Source organism: Pseudopodoces humilis, chromosome 32 (assembly GCF_049639895.1).
Source record: "Pseudopodoces humilis isolate 2021_Gansu_Grassland_sample_001 chromosome 32, ASM4963989v1, whole genome shotgun sequence".
Taxonomy (NCBI): Eukaryota; Metazoa; Chordata; class Aves; order Passeriformes; family Paridae; genus Pseudopodoces; species Pseudopodoces humilis.
Window position 1 is genome coordinate 1,435,710 of NC_142231.1, and position 17,263 is coordinate 1,452,972.

The 17,263-nt window shown below is 65.6% G+C and overlaps 1 protein-coding gene across 8 annotated transcripts in view; it reads left to right on the forward strand.

Annotated features, from left to right (window-relative positions):
• Window positions 1–17,263, forward strand: part of KMT2D (lysine methyltransferase 2D) — a 28,604-nt gene that overhangs the window by 5,743 nt on the left and 5,598 nt on the right. The window contains exons 13-46 of one of the 8 annotated variants that reach the window (XM_088068834.1): window positions 117–230; window positions 543–653; window positions 754–858; window positions 1,055–1,236; window positions 1,312–1,476; window positions 1,571–1,677; window positions 1,769–1,810; window positions 1,911–2,126; window positions 2,213–2,356; window positions 2,450–2,566; window positions 2,954–3,078; window positions 3,156–3,345; window positions 3,791–3,865; window positions 4,165–4,269; window positions 4,393–4,566; window positions 4,845–4,929; window positions 5,041–5,285; window positions 5,618–5,691; window positions 5,769–5,819; window positions 5,957–7,636; window positions 7,803–7,976; window positions 8,529–8,677; window positions 8,891–10,965; window positions 11,053–11,179; window positions 11,269–11,356; window positions 11,504–11,567; window positions 11,705–11,937; window positions 12,533–15,640; window positions 15,722–15,865; window positions 15,938–16,102; window positions 16,188–16,344; window positions 16,429–16,510; window positions 16,606–16,781; window positions 17,093–17,241. In XM_088068834.1, coding sequence (XP_087924960.1) covers window positions 117–230; window positions 543–653; window positions 754–858; window positions 1,055–1,236; window positions 1,312–1,476; window positions 1,571–1,677; window positions 1,769–1,810; window positions 1,911–2,126; window positions 2,213–2,356; window positions 2,450–2,566; window positions 2,954–3,078; window positions 3,156–3,345; window positions 3,791–3,865; window positions 4,165–4,269; window positions 4,393–4,566; window positions 4,845–4,929; window positions 5,041–5,285; window positions 5,618–5,691; window positions 5,769–5,819; window positions 5,957–7,636; window positions 7,803–7,976; window positions 8,529–8,677; window positions 8,891–10,965; window positions 11,053–11,179; window positions 11,269–11,356; window positions 11,504–11,567; window positions 11,705–11,937; window positions 12,533–15,640; window positions 15,722–15,865; window positions 15,938–16,102; window positions 16,188–16,344; window positions 16,429–16,510; window positions 16,606–16,781; window positions 17,093–17,241 — 10,998 coding nt within the window. Of the gene's footprint in view, window positions 1–116; window positions 231–542; window positions 654–753; window positions 859–1,054; window positions 1,237–1,311; window positions 1,477–1,570; window positions 1,678–1,768; window positions 1,811–1,910; window positions 2,127–2,212; window positions 2,357–2,449; window positions 2,567–2,953; window positions 3,079–3,155; window positions 3,346–3,790; window positions 3,866–4,164; window positions 4,270–4,392; window positions 4,567–4,844; window positions 4,930–5,040; window positions 5,286–5,617; window positions 5,692–5,768; window positions 5,820–5,956; window positions 7,637–7,802; window positions 7,977–8,528; window positions 8,678–8,890; window positions 10,966–11,052; window positions 11,180–11,268; window positions 11,357–11,503; window positions 11,568–11,704; window positions 11,938–12,532; window positions 15,641–15,721; window positions 15,866–15,937; window positions 16,103–16,187; window positions 16,511–16,605; window positions 16,782–17,092; window positions 17,242–17,263 lie in introns of all 8 variants that reach the window. The other 7 variants (XM_088068835.1, XM_088068836.1, XM_088068837.1 and 4 more) reach the window with 7 other exon arrangements.

The window sequence follows — 17,263 nt, forward strand, 5'->3', positions numbered from 1 at the left end:
GGGTGAGGGCTGAGCCTGTGCTGGGCTGGAATGGGGGCAGTGCCCCTCTGCTGCCCTGGCATGGGGGTCCCTCTGGGCCCCCTGGTGCTGTAACTCCCCTCTCCCCTTGGCCACAGGGTCGCAGCAGCAGCTTCCCTGGGCGGAGGCGCCCCCGAGGTGGGTCCCATGGGGGCCGAGGCCGGGGCCGTGCGCGCCTGAAGTCGACCACCTCATCTGTTGACACCTTAGCAGTAAGGCTGGGCTGGGGCAGAGGTGGGGTCTGGGGGATCCTTGAGCTGTTAGGCTGAGAGTCTCCCCCATCCCCTTCCCCATCAGCCCTCTCTTGGAAAGACTTAAGAGCCCTTAGTGTGGGGTGGACTGGGGTCTCATGGGAGGTGGAACTGCCTGGGCCTTTGCTGAGTTGGGGGCTTCACCACAAAAGCATAGGGCAGGTACAGGGCTTCCCCCTGGGGAGAGGTTCTGCTGCCCCTGTGTGTTCCTGGTGCCCCCCAGACTGCACAGAGAGGGCGTCCTCAGTGCTGAGCCTCCCGCTCTGTCCTCAGCTCGCTGACGTGGAGAGCTCGCCCAGCAAGGAGGAGGACGAGGACGATGATGATACAATGCAGAACACGGTTGTCCTCTTCTCCAACACTGACAAGTTTGTGCTCATGCAGGTAACCAGGGCATGGCAGGATGGACAGATGGACAGGGTGGGACAGATTCTGTCTGTCCTCTGCCAGCCGCTGTCTCCTCACTCACGACCTCTTCCCCCAGGACATGTGCGTGGTGTGCGGCAGCTTCGGGCGTGGGGCCGAGGGGCACCTCCTCGCCTGCTCCCAGTGCTCCCAGTGCTACCACCCCTACTGTGTCAACAGCAAGGTGAGGAGGGGGCCCAGGACACCTGGCCCCACTCCAGGACTGTGCTGTGCCCCCCAGGGACACACGAGGTCGTGCCTGGCACGTTTGTTGTGCTCCGGTGTGTCCGTGCCAAGCCCTGGGGTGTCCCCCAAAGCCACACCAGGCCTGGGGACCCCCGTGGCCATGCCCAGGGCTCACGTGGCTCCCACATCCCCAGATCACCAAGGTGATGCTGCTGAAGGGCTGGCGCTGCGTGGAGTGCATCGTGTGCGAGGTGTGCGGCAAAGCCTCCGACCCCTCGCGCCTGCTGCTCTGCGACGACTGCGACATCAGCTACCACACCTACTGCCTGGACCCGCCGCTGCAGACCGTGCCCAAGGGCGGCTGGAAGTGCAAGTGGTGCGTGGGGGGACACGAGGGGAGCCACGGGGGGAGCTCGGTGCTGGCGCTGACCCCTCGGGCCCCTCTCTGCAGGTGCGTGTGCTGTGTGCAGTGCGGGGCTGCATCCCCTGGCTTCCACTGCGAGTGGCAGAACAACTACACCCACTGCGCGCCCTGCGCCAGCCTCGTCGTCTGCCCCTTCTGCCGCGAGAAGTACGTGGAGGACGACCTGCTCATCCAGTGCCGGCACTGCGATCGGTGAGCACCGTGCCCTGGGCTTGAGGGGCTTCAATTTGGGGTCACCCAGGGGAGGCTGTGGTGTGTGATGGGTTCTCCCCACCGCTGCCCGCAGGTGGTTGCACGCCGCGTGCGACAGCCTCTTCACTGAGGAGGAGGTGGAGCAGGCTGCGGATGAAGGCTTTGACTGCAGCGCCTGCCAGCCCTATGTGGTCAAACCCGGTGAGCTCATGGGGCAGGGGGAGTTCTGGGGGATCTGGGGGCATTTGAAAGGTGTGAAGACTCAACCTGCCCCTCTGCTTTCCTGCCACAGTGCCCGCGCCATCCGCAGAGATGATCAAAGCCAAGGATCCAGGTATGTGCGGGGCCGTGCCAGGGCCGTGGGGTTCCCAGGGCTGTGCTCTCTTTTGGCCACGCACCAAGTTTGTCCCCACTGCTGGTGTTTGTCCCCTCAGAGCCCCAGTATTTCCGCTTTGAGGGCGTGTGGCTGACGGAGACGGGGATGGCCGTGCTGCGCAACCTGACCCTGTCACCCCTGCACAAGCGGCGGCAGCGCAAGGGCCGCCCGGGCACCCTCAACGGGGATGGGGGGCTGGAGGGGGGTGACCCCCTGGGCCCTGAGGACAAGAAGGACGGTGACCTGGACACCGAAGAGCTGCTCAAAGCCGAGGGTGGGTGTTCCTGGTGGGAGAGCTGGGGGTGTGGGTGCAGTGTGGGGGTGTCAGGGGACCCCAGTAACGTGTGCTCGCTCTTGCAGTGGGTGTGGAGCACATGGAGTGTGAGATCAAGCTCGAGGCTCCGGCCAGCCCCGACCGTGATGTTGGAGCTGATGGGGACTCAGGGAAGGGGCTGGAGGACCCTGAAGAGTGCAAGAAGAGGAAGCGCAAACCATACCGGCCTGGTGAGTGTCCCACAGGCCCTGAACCCTTCTGGACTCTTCTGTGACCCCTCAGGCCTCACTGTGATGATCCCCTCTCCTTCCCTGCCCCTTCAGGCATCGGCGGGTTCATGGTGCGGCAGCGCAAGTCCCACACGCGGCTCAAGAAGGTCTCAGCAGTGCTGCCAGACGTGGGGCGCGAGGGGCTGAGCACCGAGGGACACCCTGAGGATGGTAGGGCCCAGTGCCACCCTTTTCCCATGGTTTTCCCACCCTTTTCCCACCCTTTTCCCACCCTTTTCCCACGCTTTTCCCACCCTTTTCCCACGCTTTTCCCACCCTTTTCCCACCCTTTTCCCACACTTTTCCCACCCTTTTCCCACCCTTTTCCTCCCTTTTCTTCCCTTCCTTCCTTCCTTCTTTCTTTCCTGGAGTCCTTCCTTCCTTCCCTCTTGTTTTCCTTCTCAGCACCATTCATTTTCTTCATTTCCCGTTCCGTTCTCACCCCCAGGGATATGGAGGGGCCCTCAGGTTGCACCCCACAGTGCTGTGCTGGCGGCACAGGAACAGCCCCAGACCCTTTTTGGGGGGTGGGTGTTCATTCCTGGGGGGCTGTTGCAGGGGCTCCAGCTGATGTCCCAGCCGAGGCTGGCCTGGATCCAGGCTCAGGAGAGGGGGACGAGAAGAAAAAGCGCCGGGGACGGAAGAAGAGCAAGCTGGAGGACATGTTCCCCCCATACCTGCAGGTGGGATGGATGGGGAGGGCTGGGGAGGGGGATGGATGTGGGGACCCCCCAATGCTGACGGAACCCCCCTGTTCCAGGAGGCATTTTTTGGGAAAGCACTGATGGATCTGAGCCGGAAGGCGCTGCTGGCAGCAGGCGGGGTGGGGGACGCGGCTGCCCGCCCCTCCTTGGGCCAGGGTGCCCCAAGGCCCAAGGGGGACCTCAACCTCGCTGGGGCACTGCAGGGGAGTACCCCAGACAGGAGGGAGACCCCCACCCATCCCCGAGGTGAGTGTGGCCAGGACTGGGTCTGCAATCCAAACCTGGCTGCTGTCCAGGGTGGGGTTTTCAGGGGTTAGTGGGGGGTTGTTGTGGGTCTCTAATGTGGTTGGAGGTCTCTGGACTTGGCTGGGGGACCCCTGGGCTTGTTGGGGGTTGTCCCTGGGGTTGTTGCGGGTCCCTGTGTTTCTTGGAAGTTGTTGGGGTCCCCAGGGTAGCTGGAGGTGGCTGAGGGGTTGTTCAAGGTCCCTGAGGTTGCTGGGGGTTTTGGGGGATATTGAAGGTTGCTGGGGTTGGTGGGGGACTCCCATTGTGAGCAGCTGCTGCGGACACCGAGGCTCGCTGGAGAATGCCGAGGACTGTGGGGGGCTGCCATTGCCATTGAGGGGAGGAGGAGGGCCCTGGGGGTCGGCGGGTTCTGACCCTGCTCACTGAGTGCTGGGGTACCGTGCAGGGGATGACAGCACTGACGGCAGCGCCGCCGCTCCCGATGACGATGGCAAGGACGACGCGAAGGGCGAGGACCTGGGTGAGGCCCGGGGACCCCTATGGGACCCCCAACAGCCGAGTCCTCCACGGGGCATAGGGCGCCCACAACCCTCGAGATGGGACTCTATGGTTGAGGGGTGCGCTCTAGGCAGGGCTGAACTCTATGGTTCCGTGCCCTGTCAGTCCCGTGATGCCGGTGACCATAGAGTGGCGCCTAGAGCGCCCCCGCGTGGCGCGGCGTCCCTGGAGGACCGAGGGACTCCTGTCCCTTGTTGGGTGATGGGGGCTGCCCCGTGGGGGTCCCCAGCCCTGAGGGCGCTTCCTGATTCTTCCTCACAGGGGCCGACGAGCCGAAGGATTCCCCAGACCGCGGGGACACTGAGAAACCAGCCACCCCGGGCGAGGGAGCGCTAAGCTCCGACCTCGACAAGATCCCCACGGAAGGTGAGACCATCCTGCACCCCCTCTTCTGCCAAAGCAATGGTGCTCCCAGGACCGTGACCCCGAGGTTTCTCCGCTTCCCATCAGTGTGGTATTTGCACCCAGCTCCTGCTTTTGCCCCTGCAGAGCTGCCCAAGATGGAGAGCAAAGATGTGCAGCAGCTTTTCAAGGATGTGCTGGGTTCAGCGGAGCGTGGGGAGCAGCCCCTCAACTGCGTGGCCGCGGGGATGGAGGCCGGGCAGGACCCCAGCCGAGCACAGCGGCCGTTCCTGCAAGGAGACCTCCAGCTCTCGGGCCAGGGTGGGTGGAGCTGGCAGAGCCCCCTGTCATCCAGGAGGTTCCTGGAGTGTGATGAACCCCCAGGGAAGCCAAACTCATAGGGCTGACCTGCTTGGAGAGCAGTGCTGCCTGTGGTATCGAAGAGCCCAGGCTCCTGGGTTTTCCCTGTTGCTCCAGGGGTGAACATGAGAAGCATTTTGGGGGTTGTGCTGTTGGGAGGTGCTGTTGTTTGACCCCTGGGGCAGGTGCAGGCTTGTGCCCCAGCTTTGCTTTCCCTGCAACCCATCTTTCCCTCACAGGGAGCGTTTCCCTGGGCTCACTCTCCGGATCCGTCTCCTTGGACTCGTACTCGGGGGTCTGCCAGTCGCCGTTCCTTGATAACAGGTACTTGGAGGAGCTGGGGGTCCCCTCCTTGGAGGAACTGAACTGCAGGGTGTTGTGGGACCCACTCTTCCCTCAACAACCTAACAATCTGTGACGCTCCTTTCCACTCAGGGAGCGGAGTGGCTTCTTCAGCCCAGACCACTGCGAGCCCGAGAGCCCCTGGGCCAGCAGCTCGGCCGCCACCACCCCCTCGACCCCCACAACACCCACGACAGAGGGCGAGGGCGATGGGCTGTCCTACAACCAGCGCAGTTTGCAGCGCTGGGAGAAGGATGAGGAGCTGGGTGAGCTCTCCACCATCTCCCCTGTCCTCTACGCCAACATGAACTTCCCCAACCTCAAGCAGGATTATCCAGGTAGGGCTCTGGGGGGGCTGCAGCTGCCCCCTTGGGGTGAGGGTTGGGGGTATGGGTGGAGGGTCCCGTACTTGTTGTATGGGACAAGAACATGGCTGTTGACATCCATAATTGTCCAGGGTGGAGTGCCCTGCTCCCTTTTTTGGGGGAGATCCTGGCTGTTCTGGTACTGAGGTGTTCTCTACAGTGAGCAGGGGATGTCAACTCTTTATCTCCTGGGGACAGGGCTGTCCCTTCACATGAGGGGGGACCCACCAAGGGTATGAGTGGGCTCGTCAGGTCCGGGCTAATGTTGCTTTTCTCCCCTTTATCTGCTCGTACTGGACTCCCAGACTGGTCGAGCCGCTGCAAACAGATCATGAAGCTCTGGAGGAAAGTCCCTGCCACGGACAAAGCCCCATATTTGGTGAGTGCCGGGAGGTCAGTGGGGTGGGGGCCGGGGCGCCGGGGGCTGCAAGTCAGCTGGCTTCGTGTCTTTGTTAGCAAAAGGCCAAAGATAACCGGGCGGCTCATCGCATCAACAAGGTGCAGAAGGTACGTGAGGCGCGGGGAGGTGCCCGGCGGCCCCGGCCCAGCCCTGGGGGACACGGTGTGCCCACCCCAGCCCGTGCCCAAGCCACGGGGAGAGCAGGAGGGCTCCCACAGCACTCACGGCCTGGCTCTCTCTGCAGCAGGCCGAGAGCCAGATCAACAAGCAGACCAAAGGGGAGGGACTGCGCAAGCCTGAGAGGCCCTCGCTGCACCTGCGGATCCCGGTGCCTCCAGGGGCACAGCCCGTCTACATCAGCAGCCCCCCCGCCACCGGCGAGGGCTTCCTGAAGCCCCCAGCGGGTGCCGGAGGGGGACCGGAGTCTCCCAGCGAGCTCTTCCTCAAGCTCCCGCCCCAGTCCCCTGCCCAAGTGCCTTCGCACGATCCCTACGGCGCGGCCCCCGCCTACACGCTGGAGCCCCGCTTCCCCTCGCCCCTGGGCCAGAGCCCCACGTCGGGTGCTGCCTTCCAGCCCTTCCCTGGCCAGCCCCAGACCCTCACAGCCCCCCGTGCACCCCCTGACTTCCACCCCACCCCACCTGGCACCCCCCGGCACCAGCCTGGCACCCCTGACCCCTTCCTGAAGCCCCGCTGCCCCTCCTTGGACAACCTCTCGGTGCCAGGGAGTCCTGGGGCGCGGCCCCCTGAGGCCCTGCTCTCTCCCCTGCCTTTTGGGGAGCAGAAGAAGGGTCTGGAGGTGAAGAAGGAGGATGGGGGAAGCCTGGGGGTCTGCTCGCCCGGCTACACTTCCGCCATGGGCTACGGGGACTCCCCAGGTGCCCCGCACCTCTCGGCTGCGGAGCTGAAGGCGGCTGACGTCTTCAAAGCCCCCATGACCCCACGGGTCTCTCAGGTAGAGCCGCAGAGCCCGGGGCTGGGGCACCGGCCCCCCGACCCCCATCCCCTGGCCCCCTCGCCCCCCGGCCACCCTGATCTCTACCGTCAGTCACCCTACCTGGACCCCTACTCACAGCCCCCGCTGACACCCCGGCTGCAGCCCTCCGAGGCCTGCTGCGCCCTCCCGCCCCGCTCCCTGCCCTCCGAACCCTTCTCCCGCATCCCCGCCAGCCCCCAGTCCCAATCCAGCTCCCAGTCCCCTCTGACCCCCCGCCCTCTGTCCAACGAAGCCTTCTGCCAGTCCCCCGTCACCCCTCGCTTCCAATCCCCGGATCCCTACTCCCAGCCGCCCTCCCGGCCGCAGTCCCGGGACCCCTTCACCCCCCTGCACAAGCCCCCCCGTCCACAGATGCCGGAGCCGGGGTTCAAGTCAGTGGGGGCGGCCGGTGGAGGTTTCGGGGGCGCCCCGGCAGGTGACCCCCATGCCAAGGCACCGGCTGGGCCACAGCCGCCCTTCGCCCGCTCGCCTGGTGCCAGCGTGTTCCCGGGGAGCCAGCCCCCCATGCGCTTCACCTTCCCCCCGGCCGTGTCGGAGCCGCTCAAGGGCTCCCCGTCCCACCAGCCCCATGGGATCAACAGCCATTATGGCTCTGGGAAGCCCCAGAGCTCGGCCTACGCCTCGTCCCCCAGCTTCCACCAGGCCAGCAGCCCGCTGGGCCCTGGCACTGCCGCCCCCGACTCGTACAGCCTGTCGCCCCTGCGGCCCCCATCGGTGCTGCCGCCGCAGCCCTCGGCCCCCCCACAGCAGCAGGACCCTTCTGGAACCTTCCTGCCCCGCACTGCGCTGGCACTGACGGCTGACAAGAGGGAGGAGGTGGCTGCGGGGCTCTCAGCACCCCCAAACCGGGAGCTGGCAGAGCTGCCTGGTGGCCAGGACGGGGCTCTCGGCACCATGAGCCAGTCGGAGCTGGAGAAGCAGCGGCAGGTGAGGTCTCTCCCAGGATCTGGCTGTGTCCATTCGGGTTTGGGAGGGAATGAAAGGGAAAAACTGGGACTGGAGGCATCGATGACTGCTCCATACGTGGTTTGTTTTGCTGGTTTTTGTTTTGGTCTTGTTGCCGCTCTCGGTTCTAACACTGAATTCTTCTCAGCGCCAGCGGCTCCGGGAGCTGCTTATCCGCCAGCAGATCCAGCGGAACAGCCTTCGGCAGGAAAAGGAGAGCGCGGCTGCCGCCGCCTCCTCCTCGCCAGCCGGCTGGGCCCCGGAGGGCGGCGGGCAGAGCTTCGAGCTGAGCCGGGGCATGGCCCCGTACCAGCCGGCACAGGTGGGAGAGCTGGGGCACGGTGTGCATGGAGGGATGTGGGTGATGGAGGGGCACGGTGCGCATGGAGGGATGTGGGTGATGGAGGGCACGGTGCGCATGGAGGGATGTTGGGTGATGGAGGGCACGGTGCGCATGGAGGGATGTGGGTGATGGAGGGGCACGGTGTGCATGGAGGGATGTGGGTGATGGAGGGGCACGGTGTGCATGGAGGGATGTTGGGTGATGGAGGGGCATGGTGTGCATGGAGGGATGTGGGTGATGGAGGGGCACGGTGTGCATGGGGGGGTTGTGGGTGATGGAGGGGCACGCTGTGCACAGGAGGGGATGCAGCTTATGGAGGGACACGGTGTGAATGGGGGGAATGTGGGTGATGGAGGGGCATGGTGTGCACACAGGGGATGCGGGTGATGGGCATGGTGTACATGGGAAGGGATATGGGTGATGGAGGTACACGGTGTGCATGGGGGAAATGTGAGTGATGGAGGGGCACGGTGTGTATGGGGGGATGTGGGTGATGGAGAGGTGACTCTCTCTTTGCCTTCCTTCTTCCAGGACAAGGCTCTTCTCGGGACTCTGGCCACGGCAGCCGGCGCTGGGAAGCTGCCGGGCTCCGTCATGGTGCAGGCAGCGTTTGCGCAGGACGAGCGGCTCTCCCGGCCCCCGCCGGCGGCCACGCCAGCCATGCTGGACATCAGCGGGCGGTGGGTGCCCCCTGACAGGGCAGTGGACTCAGCATGCACGGGTGGGAGCCAGCAGATACCGCCCTGGGAGCAGGGGTACCCCCAGCTCGTGGGCATCGCTCCGGAGGGAGGGGATGGCTTTGGGTTTTTGGGTGCCCAGCGCAGTCTGAGGGGGATGGGATGCAGTGCGCTGGGGCTGTACCGAGCTGGTGCCAACATCATGGTGTCTTCCAGGGCGGCAGTGGGGCCCCCCCAGGCCTTCTACCCCCGTGGGGTCTTTCCATCGCCATCCCCGCAGCAGCAGCAGCAGCACCTCTGGCAGCAGCAGCAGCAACAAGCGGCCGTGGCGGCCCTGCGGCTCCCTGTCACCTCCCGCTTCGCCCCCCCGGCCGCCGGGACCCCCATGGGCAGCCTGGGCACCCGCCTGCCCACCCCTGCCGAGGCCGTGCCCCCCTCACCAGCTGCCCTGGGCGCTCCCTTCATCGAGCTGAGACACAACGTGCAGAAGGGACCTGGGGGGGTCGTGGGGTCTCCCTTTGTCCCCCAGGCACCCCGGCCTCGCTTCTTCCTTCCTGGGGAGGAGGGCACCCCCCAGGCCCTGTGCACTCCCGTCATGCCCATGCAGGCGCTGCCATCCCAGAAGGTTCCGGCACCGCTGCCGCCCGCGTCCCCGCAGGGAGCCGAGATGGGCAACAGCCACCAGCAGCCCCACGCCAAGGCGGCACCGCCGCTGCCAGCCCCCACCCTGGAGCTGCAGCAGCACATCCCCCCACGCCCGCTGTCCTCCGGTGCCACCCTCCGCCCCGAGGCTCCCAAGGATGGCCCCGCTCTGGACCCTGCGCCGGCCCCAGGGAAGAGCCACCTGGGCCTGGAGGGAGGACGGCTGCCCTGCGAGGTGCCCGTGGAGCCTGACTTGGATGACGACTTCGGCTCCCACAAGGACTTGGAAGATGATGATGATTTGGCCAACCTTAGCCTGGATCCAGATGTGGCCAAAGGGGACGATGACTTGGACAACTTGGACAGTTTGGAGACAGCAGACCCCCACCTTGATGACCTGCTGAATGGCGATGAGTTCGACCTGCTGGCTTACACTGATCCCGAGCTGGACACGGGTGACAAGAAGGACATCTTCAACGAGCACCTGCGCCTGGTCGAGTCGGCCAACGAGAAGGCTGAACGTGAGGCCCAGCTCAAGACAGAACCACCGGCGGCCACCTTGAAGCTCTCTGACCCTGGGGACAGCAAAGATGTGACCCCATCTGTGGAGGATCAAGAGGTGCCCAAGGAAGGACTGGTGTCTGGGATGGGCTTGGGACTCTCGGCCTGCCCCACGGGCACTGTGCTGGCCCCCGACCCGACTTTCAAGGCGCAGGGCGTGGAGGCGAAGGCCGGCTCGCTGCCCACCGATGTCAAGCCCAAGCTGGAGGACGGCTGCCTGAAGACCTCACCCTGCCAGTTCACCACCACTGGTCCCGAGCGCCTCCCGGTGCCGGTCAAGTCAGAAGCACTGCAGGGCACGGATAAAATCTCTGCCTCCCTGGGGCTGAGCGTCAAACCTGGCCAGACCCTCCTGAGCTCCAGCACTGGCCCCACTCGCCTCAGCCTGACTCAGTTCTCCAACAGTGGCCACACTGGTGTTCCCATGCTGGAGAAGGACCCCTACACTGGCCCTGGTCGTGGGCTGGCAACTGCCCAGCTGGGTGGCCAGAGCAACCCTTTGCTGGAGAAGTTTGAGCTGGACAGCGGAGCCTTGGGGCTGGGCAGTGCCCGGCACTCGCCGGCGGATGACTTGGACAAGATGGAGAGCTCGTTGGTGGCCAGCGAGCTGCCGCTGCTCATCGAGGACCTCCTGGAGCATGAAAAGAAAGAGCTGCAGAAGAAGCAACAGATGTCGGCCCACCTGCCCCGTGGCACCCCCCACCTCCCAGCCCCAGGGCACCCCATGCTGCACACAGGGGCATCTGGGCAGCCTCCCGAGGGGCAGCCACCCCGTCTGGGCACCCCACAGACTCCCCTCCAGCTGGGGCTGGTGGCCCGGCCACCGCTGCTGCCACCGCAGCCCCCCCGGCTCAACGCACCCCAGCAGGGCCCAGCTCTGGCCTCCCACATGGGCATGGGCTCTGGGCAGCCCCACGTGCTGTCATCCCCCCACGGGGTGCAGGTGGCCCTGGGGCAGCCGCAGCAGACCCAGCAGCAGGTGCTGGTGCAGAAGCCGATGGCCGGGGTGCAGCCCCCCTCCCTGGGCCTGAAGCCCCCCCAGCTCGTCATGCAACAGCAGTTGGCCAACAGCTTCTTCCCGGACACAGGTAGGGGCTGCGGGTGATTGTTCTGGGAGCACAGAGCCCTTTTGAGTGGGGGACAGAGGGCTGAACGTGCTGTGGTCTCTGTCCCAGCAGACCTGGACAAGTTTGCGGCCGAGGACATCATGGACCCCATTGCCAAGGCCAAGATGGTGGCGCTGAAGGGCATCAAGAAGGTGATGGCTCAGGGCAGCATCGGGGTGGCCCCAGGCATGAACAGGTAACAGACACGGGGATCTGGGTGGCACAGGGTTTGGCAGGCAGCTTTGGCTCTGGCTCACACCCCATCTCTGTGTGTGTCCCCCAAAGGCAACAGGTTTCCCTGCTGGCCCAGCGGCTCTCGGGGGGCCCGGCTGTCTCTGAGATGCAGAACCACTTGCTTGCAGGGAGCGGGCAGGTGAGTGGGGTATCCAGAGGGCTTTCAGGTGTCTCTTGGGGCTGCTAGGCCAGAACTGGTGGGTTTGTGGCTCTCTGAGGGGGTGGGGGCTGTGGGGAGAGGACAGAAATCCACAGCACGTGTCCTGACCGCTCCCCTTTCTGCCAGGAGCGGAGCACAGACCCGACCCAGGCTCGCCCCAACCCACCCACCTTTGCACAGGGCGTCATCAGTGAGTAGTGACACGGCAGGGCCGGGGTGGTGCGGGACAGGGGTCACCCTGCCCCTGGGGGCTGCGGTCTCCAGTGACCCCAGGGTCTCTGTTTACCCGGGGTCCCCACTGATCTGAGCCCACTCCCCATCCCACAGACGAGGCTGACCAGCGGCAGTACGAGGAGTGGCTGTTCCACACGCAGCAGCTGCTGCAGATGCAGCTGAAGGTGCTGGAGGAGCAGATCGGGGCGCACCGCAAGTCCCGCAAGGCGCTGTGTGCCAAGCAGCGCACGGCCAAGAAAGCCGGGCGGGAGTTCCCCGAGGCTGACGCCGAGAAGCTGAAGCTGGTGACGGAACAGCAGAGCAAGATCCAGAAGCAGCTGGACCAGGTAGGACCCTGCATGTGGGTGCCAAGGGGATGTCCCCAGTGCTAATGCTTCACTGTTCCCAGTGCCAGCCTCACTATTCCCAACTAACACTGTCCATCCCCAGTGCAAACGTGCTGTCCTCAGAGTAAAGGTGCCATTTCTGGCTCTACTGCCCTCTGTCCCCAGCACTAGTGCTGTGGCAGTCCTGCTGTTAATTCCCTGCTGTTCCTGGTGCTAACACTGCCATTCCCAGTTCTGATGTCCCACTATTCCTGGTGCTAATGCTGTGCCGTTCCCAGCACTAATGCCCTGCTGTCTGCAGCACTGATGCTCCACTGCCCCCAGCATTTATCCTGTGCTGTTCCTAGTGCTGATGCCTTACTGTCCCTGCAGGAAAGCTGTGCCATTTCCAGTGGTGGTCATGTGCCATTTCTAGCACTGTTGTGCCAGTCCTGATGCTAATGCTCCCCTGTCCTGGTCACTAAAGCTGTGCCAATCTCAGTGCTGATTCCACCATCCCCGGTGCTAAGGCTGTGTTGTCCCCCTGTCCCTAATGGACATTCCTGGAACTAAAACCCTGCCATTCCTGGCACTGACACCCTTCTGTCCCCATCAGGTGCGGAAGCAGCAGAAGGAACACACCAACCTCATGGCTGAGTATCGCAACAAGCAGCAGCAGCACCAGCACCAGGCCTCGGCCGTGATGGCCCTGAGCCCCTCGCAGAGCCCCCGCCTCATGTCCAAGCTCCCGGGACAGCTCCTCTCGGCACACGGCGTGCAGCAGCCCGGGGGAGCCCTGGTGGGAGCGCAGGGCCTCGGGCAGCAGCCGGGGCAGCCTGGGGGGCTGCGCCTGCCCCAGAGCGGTGTGTCCATGGCTGTGCAGCAGGGCCTGTCCTTCATGGGGCAGCAGCCCGTGGGGAACGCCCCAGGACCTGGCTCCTCCGGCACCTTCTTCAGCGGGAACCCTGCTCTGCGTGGGCTGGCCGCTGACAGCCGCCTGATGCAGGAGCGGCAGCTCCAGAGGATGCAGCTGGCACAGAAACTGCAGCAGCAGAACATGCTGGGACAGGTGTCACTGCAGCAGCAGCCAGGTGTGATGGGACAGGCGGCAATGCAACAGCCAGGTGTGATGGGACAGGTGTCGCTGCAGCAGCCAGGTGTGATGGGACAAGCCGCCATGCAGCAACAGGGCGTGATGGGACAAACATCAATGCAGCAGCCGGGTGTGATGGGACAGGCAGCCATGCAGCAATCGGGTGTGATGGGACAGGCATCCATGCAGCAATCAGGTGTGATGGGACAGACGTCACTGCAGCAATCAGGTGTCATGGCACAAGCATCAATGCAGCAGCAGGGCGTGATGGGTCAAACCTCCATGCAGCAGCCAGGTGTGATGGCACAGGCGTCGCTGCAGCAGCCAGGTGTGATGGCACAGGCATCCATGCAGCAGCCAGGCGTGATGGGACAGACGCCGATGCAGCAGCAGGGTGTGATGGGTCAGGCATCCATGCAACAGCCGGGTGTGATGGGACAGAGCTCGATGCAGCCACAGAGCATCATGGCCCAGACGTCCATGCAGCAGCCAGGTGTGATGGGACAAGCTCCAATGCAACAGGCAGGTGTGCTGGCCCAGACATCACTGCAGCAGCCAGGCATGATGGGCCAGGCATCCATGCAGCAGCCAGGTGTGCTGGGCCAGGCCCCAGTGCAGCCAACAGCTGTGCCAGGGCAGCCTGGCTTGCTGGGGCAGCAGCAGCAGCAGCCTGCAGCCCCACAGCCCGGCACAGGGGCTCAGCCCATGGTGCCGAAGCAGCCGGGGCTGCTCGGCAGCCAGCAGAGCCTCCTAGTGCAGCAGCTCTCGCCCCAGCAGCAGCCAGGTGTGCTGGGCCACGCACCAGGGCTGCAGCACCAGCCTGTGCTGGGCCACCCCCCACCCCAGCGCCAGGTCGTCCTGGCCCCCCACCAGCAGCGGGTGCTGGGCTCGCCCCAGCTGACGCCGCAGACTCCGGGGATGCTGAGCCACCGGCTCGTGCTATCCCAGCAGCTGGGGCAGTCTCGGGCGCTGTTGGCCCCGCAGCAGCAGCAGCAGCAGAACTCAGCGGCTGCCCAGCCAGGTCTCCTGGGGCTGGGCCAGGGACAGCCCTCGATCCAGCACTTTCCGCAGCACGGGGCGGGGGGCCAGGCCCCCTCTGTGCTGCACCTGAGTCAGGGAATGCAGCCGGCCCCGGCGGTCCTGGCTGCCAAGGACCAGCCCGCAGGGATGGACGGCAGCGCCCTGCACGCTGAGGGCAGCGAGAGCGGGGGGCAGCTGCATGGGGAGCAGCAGGGAGCCCTCAACCCCCCGGGGCTGGGGGGCCCGGAGCCCCCGGCCTCCAAGCACCAGGCTGAGCTGGGGCAGGGCCAGCAGCTCCTCTTAACCTCCCCACAGCCAGGTGTCCTGCGGGCAGCCCCCGGGCAGCCGGGTGCCCTGCTCGCCCCGCCGCTGCAGAGCCCTGGGGCTGTTCACCCGGAGCTGTCCCAGCAGCACGGGGAAACGGCCGGGGTGGCGGAGCAACCGCTGGGCTGTGGGACAGGCCCAGCTCAGGCCATGGTGCCGGCACCGCGGCCCCCGGAGCAGCCAGGCAAGGGGGTGGCAGGGGCCCTGCCAGGGCAGCCACAGCCCCCGCGGCTCCAGAGCCCCGTTCAGCACAAAGTAGGGCCGGCACCGGGCACGGCCGCTCTCCCCCCGGCTCTCCTGGGGCAGGTGCCGGGGCCGGTGATGGGCCAGATCCGGGCGCAGCTCCAGGGTGTCCTGGCCAAAAACCCGCAGCTGCGGCATCTGACGCCGCAGCAGCAGCAGCAGCTCCAGGCCCTCCTGGTGCAGCGGCACCAGCAGAGCCTGCTGCAGCAGAACCAGGCGCTACGGACCCCTAGCCCATTCCCCGGGCAGGCCCCGGACTACAGCTTGCCTGCTGCCCGCCAGCCCCCTCGTCCCATGGGGTCTCTTTTCCAGCCCCGGCCCGGTGCCCCAGCAGAGGCACAGAGCAGCTCTGCCACCGAGCTGGGGCGGGCGCTGCCAGGGCAGCCCCCCCAGCAGCCCCTGGCTGAGCTGGTTCAGGCAGCTCTGGCTGCCCGTGGCCCCCAGCCCGGACTCATTCGCCTCCCCACGCCACCAGCCCCCTCGCCCCTGGGCTGTGCCCCCCAGCACCTGGCCAGCCCTGAGCAGAACCCCCAAGAGCCAAAGAAGACGTCACCGGGAATCCCGGCCTTGGCCCCCAGCCCGGCGGCACCCACAGAGCCAGGGCTGACTCCTACGCCGAGCGGTGCCCTCCCTGACCCAGCACACGGCCCCTGGGACCCCGAGGCGCCTGGGGTGGACCCAGCTGACCCTGGTGAGACCCACATCAACGGGGCTGCGCCAGAGGGGGCCCCTGCGGCAGGCGAAGCTCCCCGGGTTTTGGTGAAGCAGGAGCCGAAGGAAGAGGCAGCGGCAGCGGCACAGTGTGAGGTGGATGGAGATGAGACAGCAAAACTGGACGCCAATGGGGACCCTGGGGACAGCCAGGCCAACAGCCTGCTGGCCCCGGGTGGGCGCTCCGAGGCCGGGCACCTGCTGCTGCAGAAGCTACTGCGGGCCAAGAACGTGCAGCTGTCAGCGCAGAGCCCAGGCGAGCTCAACGGGCACTTGGAGAACCGGAGCGCTGGGACAGAGCCACGGCCGCAGTCACTGCTGCTGGGCCGGGAGGTGAGCAGGATGGGCTGGGCTGGGGGTGTGATGGGTGAGGGGCTGTGCTGGCACAACTCACGCCCCCTTTTCCCTCCCCAGGACCCCTCCATTGCCAGGAAGCCGGCACCCACCAAGCCTAAGCGGGTGCAGAAAGGCAACGAGCGCATCCCAGCGTCCCGCAAGAAGCTGCGGAAGGACGAGGGGCTGCGTCCTGGTGAGGCCCTCATGAAGCAGCTGAAGCAGGTATGGCCGTGGGCTGGGGTGTGGCAGAGGGCTTCCTTTTCCCCTGTCCCCTCCTCATCACTCTGTCCCCAGGAGCTGTCACTGCTGCCGCTGACGGAGCCGACCATCATGGCCAACTTCAGCCTGTTCGCGCCCTTCGGCAGCAGCCCCATCAACGGGAAGAGCCAGCTGCGGGGCGCCTTCGGCAGTGCTGTGCTCGACAGTGTCCCTGACTACTACTCCCAGCTGCTCACCAAGGTGAGAGGGGCGTTGTTCCCTGCTGTCCCCCTTACCTGGGGGTCCTGGACCATCCTGCTGTTCTCACCCCACCGTCTTCCCCCAGAACAACCTCAGCAACCCACCCACGCCACCCTCCTCGCTGCCCCCCACACCCCCTCCCTCCGTGCAGCAGAAGATGGTGAATGGTGTCACGGCCCCTGAAGAGCTGGGGGAGCAGCCCAAGGACGCCGACCCAGCCCGCGAGCCCCACGGCCAGAAAGGTGAGCCTGGCTGGCACAGGGGTGGCACAGAATCCCTGCTGCCACCTGTCACTCCCCCCCATGACACCCATCGCTTCTCTGGAGATGCACCAGCTGTGGAGGTGAAGAGCCTGGACCTGCTGGCAGCACTGCCCACCCCTCCTCACAACCAGACCGAGGATGTCAGGTGAGACCCCACTTTGTGGTGACCCCCACAAGTGATGTCAGCCCCTCCATGGGCGACACCAGACCCTGTGGTCCCTGACACCTCCACCCCCCCAGGATGGAGAGTGACGATGAGAGCGACTCCCCCGACAGCATCGTCCCTGCTTCATCCCCCGAGAGCGTCCTGGGCGAGGAGCTGCTCCGCTTCCCGCTTCTCAGCGAGGCCAAGCCAGAGCTGGAGGAGCGTGTGCTGTCCCCCATCATCCCCATCATCCCCCGGGCCAGTATCCCAGGTGGGATGGGCTGGGGGCTGTGTGGATCAGGGCAGGAGTGGTCTGGGGTCATACGGACTGGGCAGGAGGGAGTCTGGGATGTGCAGCAAAGGGAGGGGGTGTGGAGCACATGCATCAGGTAGGAAGGGATATGAATGGGGCAGGATGGGGTTCCTGGTCTAGGAGGGCTGTAAGGGAGCCAGGGGAAGGTGTGGGATGTGAAGGAAAGGGATTTACAGGGTGGTGGATTCCCTGCAGAGATCTGGGGCTGTTGGTGGGGCTGGGTCTACACAGCTCTGAGCCTGGCTCTGACCCCCTGCTCCCCACACCAGTGTTCCCTGACACAAAACCCTATGAGGTCGCAGAGCCCTTTGGGGCTCCACCAGGGAAGGTGGGGTCAGCAGGCCCTGGAGCCCCATGGGAGAAGGGCAAGAGCAGCGAGGTCTCCGTCATGCTGACGGTGTCTGCAGCAGCTGCCAAGGTGAGCGAGGGGATGGGGGGAT